The 13,625-nt window shown below is 44.3% G+C and overlaps 1 protein-coding gene across 1 annotated transcript in view; it reads left to right on the forward strand.

The window, feature by feature from the left end:
• WWTR1 (WW domain containing transcription regulator 1) overlaps window positions 1-5,755 on the forward strand; it is a 73,268-nt gene extending 67,513 nt beyond the window's left edge. Inside the window, exons 4-6 of the mRNA XM_086618414.1 lie at window positions 719-852; window positions 1,405-1,517; window positions 3,599-5,755. Of these exons, the coding sequence (XP_086474540.1) occupies window positions 719-852; window positions 1,405-1,517; window positions 3,599-3,783 (432 nt within the window). The 3' untranslated portion in view covers window positions 3,784-5,755. The remainder of the gene's footprint in view (window positions 1-718; window positions 853-1,404; window positions 1,518-3,598) is intronic.
• Window positions 5,756-13,625: the final 7,870 nt, after the last annotated feature.

The following is a 13,625-nucleotide window of genomic DNA, read 5'->3' on the forward strand; positions in this document are numbered from 1 at the left end:
AACTGAAATCGTAATTTGAGTGTTGCACAGCCCTAGTATGCAGGTGAAAACCTTCCGCCGGAGCTGGCCAGCCTGGGGGGGACAGGCTGTCGGCAATCAGTGGCACTGCGCAGGCCTGTCAGGCTTTTGTGACGAGGTGACACGCAAGTTGTCCTAAATTAAAACGTAGGTAGTGTGGTTGTGCAGGGATTGTCTCTGTGGCCAGCAAGGCGACAGGGGTGCAGTCATTCTGCAGATAGTTGCGCTTGTTCAAAGTTGGCCTTTCCCCGGGCTCGCTGGCACTGCCGCTCACGGGAGGCTGCCAGTGGGACAGCTCTGCCAGTAAAGCCATTTATGTGAGCATTTTGTGATCTGCATCACGCAGAAAGAGCGAGGCTAGTTTAAACAGGCAGGCAGGCGCTCTGGCTTAGCGTGAAGCTGATCAGAAGGTCCTCAAACGCATCTGCCTGCGGGCTGAACGATGGGGCTGGCTTCGAGCCGTGGTAGTAACTGAAAGGTAGTTTCCACAGTGTTTAAGCCAGCTCAGCTGGGTGTAAAAGATGCTGTCTGTCTACATTCTGATTTTCTTCACCAGTGTAAACAAGTACTCATCAGTTACATTGGTTAGAATTACTTTCCTAAATGGGAAGATGTGTATATATATGCCATGTTCACTTGTTACAAGACTGCAGCTGAGCTGTCGGAATAACCCTTCCCTGATATTTATTTGTCTTTACAGGAGGCTGCTCTATGCAGACAACTTCCCATGGACCCAGAAAACATGGCCCCAGTTCAGACAGCTGTGAATACACCTGCCATGGCACAAGACATGCGGCCTGTTACAAACAATGGATCCGATCCTTTCTTGAACAGGCAAGTTCACGTCCTCTTCCTTAGGCGATTGGTTCTGTTGCCTTCTCTACCCTTTTAAAGCTGCCTCACTAAAGTAGTTTCTTATATAATCTTCTTTTGTACTTACCGTGAACAGGAGGTACGGCCGAGTGGCTGACCCGAAATCTTTCAGTATTTGCTTCAAGAAGGAATCTTAGAAAAATCGAACAAATGGTAATAGGTGGTTTTAGTTGTACTGCAGGTGTATGTAGAAGACTCTAGGTAGAATAGGTACATTACTAAGTATAAATTTTTTCTTTCATTTTTTTTAGGCTATCAGAACTGGTTTTGTCTAGAGAGTTGTATATACATGTGTGTATTTCAAAATCTAAGAGTGGCCTCGATCCAGTTGCTTTATATCTGGACTGATGTAACGTGACCCCATTAATGGCCAACAGTTGAGAATGAGGCTTAATGACTCTGTATTTAACTTTAATGTCTAACCTACTATGCTGTCTTTTTTCAAACACCATGATCAGGGACTATGACTAACAGAACATCTTGACTGAGGCTTTTTCATCTTTCAATTTATAGTGGGCCGTACCATTCCAGGGAACAGAGTACAGACAGTGGCTTGGGATTAGGATGCTACAGTATACCAACGACACCTGAAGATTTCCTGAGCAATGTAGACGAGATGGATACAGGTAGAATACTCCGATTTAGCTTAAAGTGTAATGATATTAATAACTTTGTGTTATAACCAGTGATGTTTTATAGTTGCAGTACTGAACAATAATCTCTCACTTTCCTGTGCAAGAGAACTGTGGGGGAAAATACCTAAAAGGCACTTAGTGCCTTGAAGGTTCTCAGCTTTAACTTAGATTCTACCCTTTACCCTTTTCCCTTAGACTGATAATAAGAGAAAACTGGAAAACGTGAGCCTTAATTTGTGTTTTCATACCATAGTCTAAGGTTGGAGGAGTAAAAATCTGATCTTGGGTTACATTCTCAGTACAAATCACTGCATTTTATAACTCTGAGAAATCAGTCTCATTAATAAGTCTCCTACAATGGCAAAGTTGGATTTGCCTTCAAACAACGTATTTAGCTAGTTTAGGTTTTGGTACGTATTTATTTTTCTATCAGTATCATAGAATCATAGAACGGTTTGGGTTGGAAGGGACCTCAAAGATCATCTAGTTCCAACCCCCCTGCCATGGGCAGGGACATCCTCCACTAAACCAGGTTGCCCAAAGCCTCATCCAACCTGGCCTGGAACACTTCCAGGGATGGGGCATCCACAGCTTCTCTGGGCAACCTGTGCCAGTGCCTCACCACCCTCAGAGTGAAGAAAGTTTCCTCCTTAAATCTAATCTAAATCTCCCCTTTTTCAGTTTAAATCATTTAAATCCTGTCACTACACGCCCTTGTAAAAAGCCCCTCTCCAGCTTTCTTGTAGGCCCTTCAGGCACTGGAAGGTGCTGGAAGGTCTCCCTGGAGCCTTCTCTTCTCCAGGCTGAACAGCCCCAACTCTCTCAGCCTGTCTCCAGAGCAGAGGTGCTCCAGCCCTCGGATCATCTTTGTAGCCTCCTCTGGCCCCGCTCCCGCAGCTCCGTGTCCTTCTGATGTTGGGGACCCCAGAGCTGAACGCAGCACTGCAGGGGGGTCTCACGAGAGCAGAGCAGAGGGGCAGAATTCCCTCCCTGGACCTGCTGCCCACGCTGCTTTGGATGCAGCCCAGGACACGGTTGGCTTTCTGGGCTGCCAGCGCACGGTGCCGGCTCATGGTGAGCTTCTCATCAACCAGCACCCCAAGTCCTTCTCCTCAGGGCTGTTCTCAATCCATTCTCCGCCCAGCCTGTGCCTGTGCTTGGGATTGCCCTGACCCACCTACAGGACCTTGCACTTGGCCTTGTTGAGCTTCATTAGGTTTGCACAGGCCCACATCTCCAGCCTGTCAAGGTCCCTCTGGATGGCATCCCTTCCCTCCAGTGTGTCAACCACACAACTTGGTGTCATCTGCAAACTTGCTGAGGGTGCACTCGATCCCACTGTCCATGTCGCCAATAAAGATACACTGGCCCCAGTACTGACCCCTGAGGAATGCCACTCATCACTGGTCTCCACTTGGACATCAAGCCATTGACCACAACTCTTGGAGCACGACCATCCAGCCAGTTCCTCTTGGCACTCAAAATACTGAGATAAATTACTAGGAAATCAACAAAGTTTTTTCCAGATAGTGAAATTCTCAGCACTTCCTCTCCTAAACTCCTTGTTGAAGTCATTAGAAGTTCTAGATGATGCAAAGAGTGAAAAGCTTCCCTATTAAAGATTTTCATGGTTCTTATTATTAATTTATGAAGAAAGAAATATAATATTGCAGAGCTAAATTGCTTTTCAGTTCTGGCCCATGGACAGCATTCACCCTTGTGAAGAGGGCAGGATAGAGGGTTTGCATGAGACTCAGTTGCATTGCTCCCTGCGCAGACTAGTGGACTTGGAACAATCGTGCTTCCCAGGTGGAAGGTCAGAGGCTGATTACTTTGAACTGCTGAAAAGGGCCTTCTGTGCTTTTGAGAGCAAAGCAAGGAGATGAAATTAACTCTTACAAGAATACGCGTTCTGCAAGCAAATACAGTTTTGAGATAACGTTTGTAGAGGATAGGAATGCTCACAAGTGCTTACGGGAAAGGGAGAGTCTAATTTTTATATCAATTGTGTTGTTTTAAATTACCCACAAGAAGAATTTGGTATTTCAAAAGTTCTTTTTTACTTTTCCTAGGAGAAACTATAGCACAGACAGCAATGAACATAAATCCACAACAAACACGCTTCCCTGATTTCCTCGACTGTCTTCCTGGAACAAATGTTGACCTTGGGACTCTAGAGTCGGAAGACTTGATCCCTATTCTCAACGATGTGGAGTCAGTACTCAACAAAAACGAGCCCTTCCTTACCTGGCTGTAATCGTTCAATGCTGATCGGGTCTGCAATGCAATTCAACATTTCTTTTTCCTCTTGAGATAGAGGTAGAATATCTGAAAATCCTCAAGAGATACAACTTACTGCCTTAATGACTTTCGTTACATCATCTTTATGGTCAGTTTAATCTCTGCCTGGATTTGATTGACACTAATTTAAATATAAAATACATATATATATATATATAAAAATACATATATGCATATATATTTCTTCCTCTTTTAAAAAAAGCACACTACTTTACACATCTGTATACTCCTTTATCTTTTCAGACCAGGCAGAAATATTTCTGTTTAAGGACAGAAAGTGGGTGATGTTTGTGCATGTCTCTGACTGATCTCCTAGGTGTTGATTAACATCACGGACCCTTCCTGAATCACAGAAGCTAACTGCTAGGTCACTTGGTTCAAAAAACGTGCACAGCATCAGGCCATGAGAGGTTTGTTACTGTGTTTGTGACAATAGTATCAGAAGCTTTTTTTATCAATTTACTTAAGCTTTAAAAATCTCTTTTTCATTTTTAGTAACTAACTGTGCTGTATGGAATACAGATGAAATCTGATCCATATCGGCCATAATAATTCTCATTATCTATTTGTAAAGGCACAAACAGTACTGTTGCAGTTTCTTTTTTCACTGTATTACTGTATAGTTTTCAGAAAATAAATACTTCCAATCTGAAAGTACCAGAATTCTTTAGCAACATTTTTACACAACAGTATTGTTGCAAAATAAACCAGACTGGTACTGACTGCTACCTTTTAAAAACAAAGCAACGTATTATAAACAAGCATTTTTTTAAAAGATCTTGGATTTTGATGTTTGTTATATTAAGCACTACAATTTTGTAATTTAGCGCATGAACAAAGAATATTTTATATATATAAAATCTGTGGCAAATATCTTCAATGCAAAAACATGCTTTTAAAGTCAGGTCTGAAAAATGTGGCACAACTTGTTAATGTCATATATAGGGGGAAAAACCCCTCGCTCATACTGTTCTCAGTCATGTTTTTAACTGACAGTGTCAAAATACATGTAGTTATATACATGAAAAAAGGTGGTAGCTTTATCAGGGCAGTGCCAAAGCAGCGTTGTAACCTGTCTGGTAAAGCTGCTTAGTTCTGAAGTCTCTCACTTACTGTAATCGGTGTGCAGGACGCAGGGCATGTTCTGTGCATCTCTACCTGTCGTTTATCCTACGTATTTACTTCTTTGTCAGAGGCTTGGGACTGAGAAGGCATCAAGGACATTAAGCTTGCAGTTCCCCTGAAATGCAAATGAAGTCCTAAAATTCTTAAATATTTTGAAACTATATTATTTATAACCTATGAATTTAGGCTTTTTATACTGAAAAATATGTCTTTTTCTGAAAGGCATTAGAACTTTTCTCTAAGCTTAATCCAGGCTATGTAGAGAGAGGAAGAGATGTAGCACTCAGTGAAGATGTGTGTTTGCCAGGTCTAGTAACACTTCACGAGATCTTACTGATGCACCAGAACATTGATCACTAAAGACTTTTTGCCATCTGATTGAGTGAAGGTAGGTGAAAAGGTCAGAGATGAAGTGATGGGAATATGGAGTACGTTTGGAAGACAAATGATTGTGTAACAAATGTAGATCCTTGCCGGGAAGGGTGGCTGCAGATAGGGATACGCAGAAAACGCATCACCAGTGTTCAGTAAGAAACATAACAGAAGATATTAATACATGAACTCCTGCTGGGTGTATTTGATATCAGAAGATGGAAAATAAAAAGCACACACACTGAAATTTTGAAAAAAAGAGATGGAAGGCAAAGACCTGCAGTCATGCAGTTTTATTACGTAGGGAAAAGCAGCTCTTTTTATGTTTTGTTTTGTGGGGGTTTTTTTAATAGAAAATAAGATGTGGCAGCAGAGTTGAGTCTGCACAGAATTTAATTACTGAATGGGCATTGTGTTTCTTTTATATTTTTGGAGGGTTATTTGTTGGTTTTTTTTTAATTCTTTTTGCTAGCGCTGACTGTTGAGATAGCAGAAATTTCTTTTCAACAAACAGGGGACCGGGCAAGGCTGACCAATATTAACTGTAATTATCATTAATCTCTCTTTTAAGCACTTCTTCAGGTTGTCAGCCTAAATGAAAAACAGATGGTCCTAAGGCTTTGTTCTTTAGTGACATGACTGACTTTGGTAAAAGAACTTGAGGTTTTGGGGCGTCTGGTTGCGATGCCAACTCATGAGGCCAGCACGGCACAACTGGCCTAAGGAACTGAAAGCCGCTGGTGCTGGAACCGCTTACAGTAGCTGCAGATCTGAGCTCGGGTGTGATTCGGTTGATGTTGCTCACCAGTAGATGATGTTTAGAAAATGCAGTTTGTTCACTTGCTGGTAAGTCTGTACCATTGTAAATTTAAGTTTTGTCATAATAAAAGACACTGCAAGCAGCCGAGGTTCCCAGCTGACATGAGCTGGCCAAGCTGTGTTGACGTCTGTGCTGGTTTCCCTCATTGAAGGCCACACTTCTTACAGTGACAACCGATGCAGTTTTCTGCTAAAGTCACGTATGATGTTTATCAGAATCGTGAAGCTACAGACTTAATTCCTCTTTCATTGGTGTTTCAGGTGATTAAGTGCCTTGGTTCAAAGACCTTAAAGAGGTAAAAAAATCAGAAACTATGTTTCCATATTACTTCCATAAGAAACCAGCAGCAGATTTGGAACAGGAGGGTGCTATGTGAAGCCTTACTTGCAGTGTACAACAACTTCAGAAATCTTAGGTCAGTCGTGACTTAAGTTAAAAGTGATTCTTTACAGTGTAAGCTTTTCATTTTTGTAACGGAGAGGATGTAAGATGAAGTGCAGCAACAACAAAATCTGTTTTTTAAAGTTCTCTTTTTTTAAAGTTTCTGGCTTTGAACAGACTTACAGCAGAACTTTTAAGTATTTGAAGCATATGCAATTCTTATAAACTAAATTTATTGCTGACAATATTTCACTGTACTATTTCAGGTTTTGAACTTTTACTTTACTAAATGTACACTGTCTCCCTGTAGTATAAACACAATAAATGTGCCAGCTGGACAGTTTTACTGAGTCACTGAGGGTGGCATACATAAGTCTTGGTGACACAGAAGTAACGAGACATTGTTAATTACAGTTTGTATTCTGGTAATCCTGTTAGAATGTAACTTGGAGAGGGATTGGGTTTGATTTTCTGACAACAAATGCTGTTTGGGGGAAGGGAAGGATTTAAACGTCTATTTTAAAGGCAGAAAAATATGGGTGTTCAAATAAACTTGTTTCCTAATAGACTACATCCACGTACGTGCTAGTACTTTAACTTTTTTCTTTTCGTTTTGTTATATGACATGTGTGAGCATTTGTGTTTAATTTTGAGTACCTTGCAACAGATTGTATGTATCAAAAGCAATCAGATCAAACTGTTTTATCCAGGGTTTGATTCTGTTTTTTATTTTATTTCTTTGTTCTTGTACATGAAAAACAAATATAAATGAATTTAAATATTTTGGATGCGTATTGGTTTATTCAATGGTTTCTTTTTTTTCTTTGAAGGATTTTGGTATGTGCTTCCCAGAGAACTGTATAACTCTGCTTGGAATAAAGGTACAGACATACTATTCTGTGCAAAAGGCATACATTTTGAATTAAATTATTAGCACTTAGCAAAGTAAATGGGTTATTTTGCCGTTATGTTTCAGTTTATTAGTAGTTGTTATGGCCGTTAGTGGTGGTTACAGTTTCACTCCTAATGCTCACAACGCGCTCCCCGGTGCCACCATTCCTTTTTTCTTTTAGTGGCACCTTGTAATTCAGAATTCACTAATACGAACGTTTTGTTACGATTTGTTTAATACTGTCATCTCTTAAGTTAGCACCAAATCCATTTGCTGTTAAATTCTGTTTTGGGGACTTGAATAGTGCATTGTTTTCAGTCTGATCCCTTATTCAAGAAGTTTCTTAAATTCTGCATTAAGAAAATACCTGTCTTCTTTCCTAGGAACAAGCCATGAAACCTCAACATCCTGGGCTTGTATTTGAGTGTCTGGTCTTTACTGTCATGGTTCTTGAATCATTCCCTTACATAATTTATTCTAATTAATGGTTAGAATGCTTCTAACAATATCTCACGTTGACAGAAAAAAGCTCTGGAACCTCCACCAAACAGAAACGCAAAGTGTATTAATTAGCTTTTGACCTTGTTTTGAGAAATGCGTTTGTTAATTCATGGGTTATTTACTCAGGAATATTAATCAAGTTTCTTTGGCAGAAACGCTGTGTGTTTTTTTATGAAGGTCATTAAGTTTGTTCCTCATGGTGCCACCTCACACCTTGGGCGGTCTCTCTCTCCTGCCGCGCTGCTCCGCGTGCTCTGTGCAGATCGCTGCTCCTGCGGGCTGCTGCCTGCGAGCTGTAATAAAGCCGTTCCTCAGGGAGGGATTTCCTGAGATTGTGACACGCTGAAACTCTCCGTGGTTTCAGAGGAAGCACGTAGGTACTTGGCTCTCCCAGACAGCAATTGCAGGCAGCAGTCCCGCTGATGGGCCCCCGTCGTGTCTGTGCCCCCGCCGTCTGTGCCCCCGCCGACAGCACCTGCGCAGCATTCCGGTGCCGGTGGTCGCTCCGGGTGAGTGGTGCACACATCGCTCCCGGGAGTCACCTCTCACACCCGTTCCGTAGAGTTCTGCCGGGAGGGCATCCCAACAACGTTGGTTTCGGTGTGATACTTTTGTTGAAGTCTTTACATTTTCCTACGCGGCCCTCAAAGCTCGCGCTTCCCTCTGGCAGGACTGCCTGCATCCCCCACCGGCTACCTCCTAATTCTTAAAAATGCCATGACTGCAATCACATGCAGTAATTCAGAAAAATTAACACCGTTTGTTAGGGTGGGGGTTTCACAGAATGTCAGGGACTGGAAGGGACCTCGAAGGATCATCCAGTCCAATCCCCCCGCCGGAGCAGGGCCACCCAGATCAGATCCCACCAGAACGCGTCCAGGCGGGTTTGGAACATCTCCAGAGAAGGAGACTCCACAGCCTCTCCGGGCAGCCTGTCCCAGTGTTCTGGTACCCTTACTGGGAAGAAGTTCTTCCTCGTGTTTAAGCAGAACCTCCTATGTTCCAGCTCGTATCCATTTCCCCAATCGGAAATGAGTTTTTTGTCTTATTTTCTTGTAAAAACAAGCTTTCCTGTCAGCTGTGGTTTACAGCCTTTCCCCAGAATGCGGAGAAGGCAGCGCGGGTGCGGCCGGGCCGGGCACCGGCGAAGGCGGGAGGGCCCGGGGCGGCGGCGCGGGGGGACCGCCCCGCCCGAGGCTCTGCGGGCCGCGGCCTGGCGGGTGCCCCCGCCGCCACCTCGGGCGGCCCTTGGCCGCGGGTGCTTCTGGCCGCGGGCCGAGCCGAGCCGAGCCCAGCCGAGCCCAGCCCAGCCCAGCCCAGCCCAGCCCAGCCGAGCCGAGCCGAGCCGAGCCCAGCCGAGCCCAGCCCAGCCCAGCCGAGCCCAGCCCAGCCGAGCCGAGCCGAGCCCAGCCGAGCCCAGCCGAGCCCAGCCGAGCCCAGCCGAGCCCAGCCCAGCCGAGCCGAGCCCAGCCGAGCCGAGCCGAGCCCAGCCGAGCCGAGCCGAGCCCAGCCCAGCCGAGCCCGGCGGGCCCGCGCGCCCTCCGCCCGCAGCCGCGCAGAGGCTGCAGCTCCCGCCCGCGCCTCCGCAGGGAGTCGGCCCGGCGGGGCCGCAGGGCGACCCCGGCCTGCGGGGCGGGGCCGAGGCCGTGCGGGACCCCCGGCCCAGGGGCTGGCGGGCCCGGGGGGCTGCGGCGGCGCCGGGCGGGCTCAGCCCTGCGCGGTCGCTCCCGCCGCCGCTCCCCGACCGGGCTGCAGGGCGGTGCCGGCCCGGCCGCGGCGGCGGATCCGGACCCGGACCCGGACCGGGCCTGGCGGGGCGAGCTGCGGGCGGCGCGCCTGCCCCAGCGCCGGTCCTGCCCCTCCAGCCGACCGTGAAACCCGGCCCCTGGCGAAACTGGTAGGCGCGGAGGCTGCGGAGGCCCTTCACTGGTGCTGTGTTCTGCAGGTATCGGTCTCCAGATAATGCCGAACGCTGCTCGGAACTAGTGCAATTAATTAGGAGGTTAATTGTGTGGCTTTCGATGCCTCCTAGTGATTTTTTTCAGTTTTGATTGTTTCGATCCACAGGTGGGAGCCATTTGTATTTCAGCAAAGGGTCCTGCAGCAAATTAGCAGTGCCGAGTGGAGGATAATGAAAATGTCTATAAGAAAGTCCCACTGTATTGCCACAGCTTTTGTAATTTCGGTTAAACTGCATGTCTTCTCCCAGTGAAAAAGTAATTTGGCAAGAAAAAACTTCAGAGGTGTGTTTTATCTGGGTTTTTATTCATGTCCATCACTGTGATACCAGTGACCATCCTCTGCAGTAAAGACTCCACCCGTACCAATGTCATAGAACAAGTCGGTGCCCCCATCTCGGGCAGGAGCGGTTGTTCCAGAGTTTGCCATTGTTTGCCTGGTTGCTGGTTACACCGTGAGTAAAGTAGAAGCTGTGAAGTGGGAGGTAATGTTGAACTGGAGGCAGATGATAAACATTCAAGCCTAGAATGATGTTGGAAAACATCCTTTGCTCTTGGCCGAGCAAATGTCTTTTAACTTCATGTATGTTAATTCCTAATTTTAGAAACAAGCATTTTGCAAAGAGTCGCAGGTTAAATAACGCATCGTTCCCTGACAGGTGACACTGTGCTGTGTTTAATGTATCATCTTGTTGCAGTCTATTTATTGGAGACAATAAGGAGAGCTCCAAACATACATAGTGTAGCCATGCAGGAGCGACGGTTTCGTCAGCCTGAAGTTGAAGTGCGCAGGCTCAAAATCACACGCACATGCTCCACATGTTGTAATCTCAGTTTTTAAATAACCTATGTGTTTCTTTTTGTATAAACTCTCAGCTGAAACAATGCCACGCAATGTCAAAATTGCTATGCTGTCGTCACTCTGGTCAACCAGCCATTGAGCAGCTGGGTTTTATGGGAGAGTAGTGAAGCTTCATATAACATGTGCATCTCCGAGATTTTACAGACAATACTAATATTTTTCCTTTAGGCTATTAGGATTTCTACATCTGTATAAGCGTATATATGTTGACTAAAACTGAGTGTGGTGTTCAGGTTGGTCAGGACTACTGAGGTCTGTTTTAACACATCCAGTTCTCCCTGTTGGTGGTTCCCCTCTTGCTATCATCTTTCTGTCTCTTTACCTGTGACTTCTCTCCCAGGAGTACCACTGGCCCTTTATGTCTTCCTCTGTTACAGCAATCTGTGATCAGTCCCTCTCCTTGATTTTACTGGACACTTTACTTAGTAAAAACACAGAGAGTGATCTCCAACTACTGCAGACACTGGAGATAAGTGTGATTCCCTTGAAATTAAATGCTAGGGGAGAGCTTCAGGTGTTAACCATAACTGAGTAGATTTAGGAGCACTGCTGCTAGATCAGCTGAGCTGCTGGTTCCAGTTCATTTACGCTTGTTCAATGTACCCCAAGGCCAAGGTGCAAATGCACCCAGATCACAAGATGAAACGAGTGTGCCTTGTCTCAGTGTCTACTGTATGTTAGCTCATGTTAGAAAGCCACCATGTAGTTGGCCATCTTCAAGCACCTGTTGTTTCTGGGTTTTGATATCACAGCTTCCTGTCTGTTATTTCTTATCCCAAGTCTCCCACAAAGATTTATGTATTCTGTTTATTAATATATCAAAATTGTACACTATGTAGCTAGCCATCCCTTTGTTGAATGCTGATGAGAAACATTCCATGTTCCCAAAGGCTTCATATAAATAAAACCAGACAAACGCGAGATGAGGTGCAGGACAGCTGCTAACCAAAGTGTAAGATGGTTGCATCAGTGGGTGGTGATATAAAGAGTCCTCTCAAATTCCTTAGCAGTGCAGTAGAACAGGTGGGAGAGACAGCTGTTTCTTAAAAAGTTTTTTTTTATCATTTCTTTTATCATCTTGCACAATGTATCACTGAGGCCACTTTGCTTTTATTAATGTAACTCTTCGTACCTAAATCTAGCTATTTAACATTTTCACATACTGTCACCAGATTTTAGTGCTTCTGAATGCTTTAAGTTTTTCAGATATCTCTAATAGCCACTACAATATGTTTTCTGAAAGCACAGGCCACAGAATCATTCTTTCAGGAGGGAAATTTGAGGACAGAGATGTGAAAATTGTGTTGATGAGCTAGAAGCCTTGAGACATCCAGTCTGGCAAGCTGGTTTGTGAAAATTTGGTTTAGGAGTTTCTTAAGGAGCGTATCTGTTGATCTAAATCCCTCAAATTTCTCCAATCCCTCTTATTTCCTACTTGTTTTGTTTGAGAAATAGTTTTTTCTTTTTAAGTTTTAGAAGACTAGTTCTTTCTAAAAAGTATTTTTGCCTTTCAACTCTCTTTTGCCTTTCATATCCCTTTCATAGCACTGTGCCAAACACAGCTAAATCGAACTTCTGCAAAAAGGTGAATAATAGCATTTGCCCTCATGTGTAGATTGGAAGCTTTAAGAAGGGTTACGAGCTACTCAACTCCACTGAATAGAAACTGTAACCTGTGCTGAAGTCGCAAGTCCAGCATTCAGCTTCTATGGAGTTGTAGGAGAAGCTTGCAGGAGGACAAGGTGAATACTGAGTTGTGAGAGAACATCAGTTATGATGAAAGAGTGAAAATTTTTTGTTTTGTCAGAGCCGAGGATTGAAACATGATAGGAGGTCTCCAAATACGTAAAAGTTTGCTGTGAAGAGGAAACTTTTTGGTAATCCCACCAGCAAGAGAACAGGGTTGTAACGGGGGGTTGAATAATTACATGTCAAGGAAGTCCTTCTGACTTCTAGTACGGTTAGCAGTGTTACAAAAGGCTGAAGATGCTGAATCTCTGAACTTAGAGGTTTTTAAGAACAGGTTACACAGATGCCTTACAAATTATTTAAGTGTCGTTTGCACTGCCTTTGCATACAAAGGTAAGCTCCAGAGATGCCTCCCAGACCTGTTTACCTGCAACTCTGAGTCACCGCATCACCTGTGTTAGACAGGAGATCACTGTTGGTCAGTTAGTGCCACAAACACAAGGTTAAAAGCCCTTTTGCTTCACAAGTGGAAACAGATTTTTTTTTACTTACTTACGGCAAATATTTCTACATTGTTAAATTATGCTGACCGCTCAGTTTTGTGCAAGAGAGATTCAAGGCAAGGATTACAGGTATAGGACATATTTCAGCATGTGAATGGAGACGTATGTTGAAGTTCTAATTGTCTTTTCTCATCTCATAGCTGGAATTATATAGGATATGTCCCTCTCCTTTCCGTGGGTACCAATTTTATGTTGTATCAGAGATGTGGAAAACTATTTTATTTTCTAGAAACAAGGCTTCATTCACCATTTGTTTGGAGCCAGTGTTTAAAGATGATGCTCTGTATGAGAAATTGGCTCGCTCTCTAACAAGACCAGACCTGTGGAATTCACAGCATTGACCGATCAGGTTGTGACTCGTCTTTGTAGCTAATGAACTTTGCTGTTGGAATAAACGGCTAGGGCAGTGTGCCCGAGCCTGGAACACTGCTGCTCTGTCCCTCCCCTCTCAGAGTGTAGGGGGGAAAGTTGAAAAACCTTCAAAGGTGAAACAACTTCTGTATGAGGATTGGCTAAATACATGAATACTCTTCAGGCTAAAAAAAAAAGAGACAACTGAGAGGAGATATGAGAGAAGCTAGGAAATTAGGTATCTTGGAGGCAAGAACTAGGAGACATCGAACGAAAGGAACAGG

This window comes from Tauraco erythrolophus, chromosome 11 (genome assembly GCF_009769465.1).
Source record: "Tauraco erythrolophus isolate bTauEry1 chromosome 11, bTauEry1.pri, whole genome shotgun sequence".
NCBI classification, from domain to species: Eukaryota; Metazoa; Chordata; class Aves; order Musophagiformes; family Musophagidae; genus Tauraco; species Tauraco erythrolophus.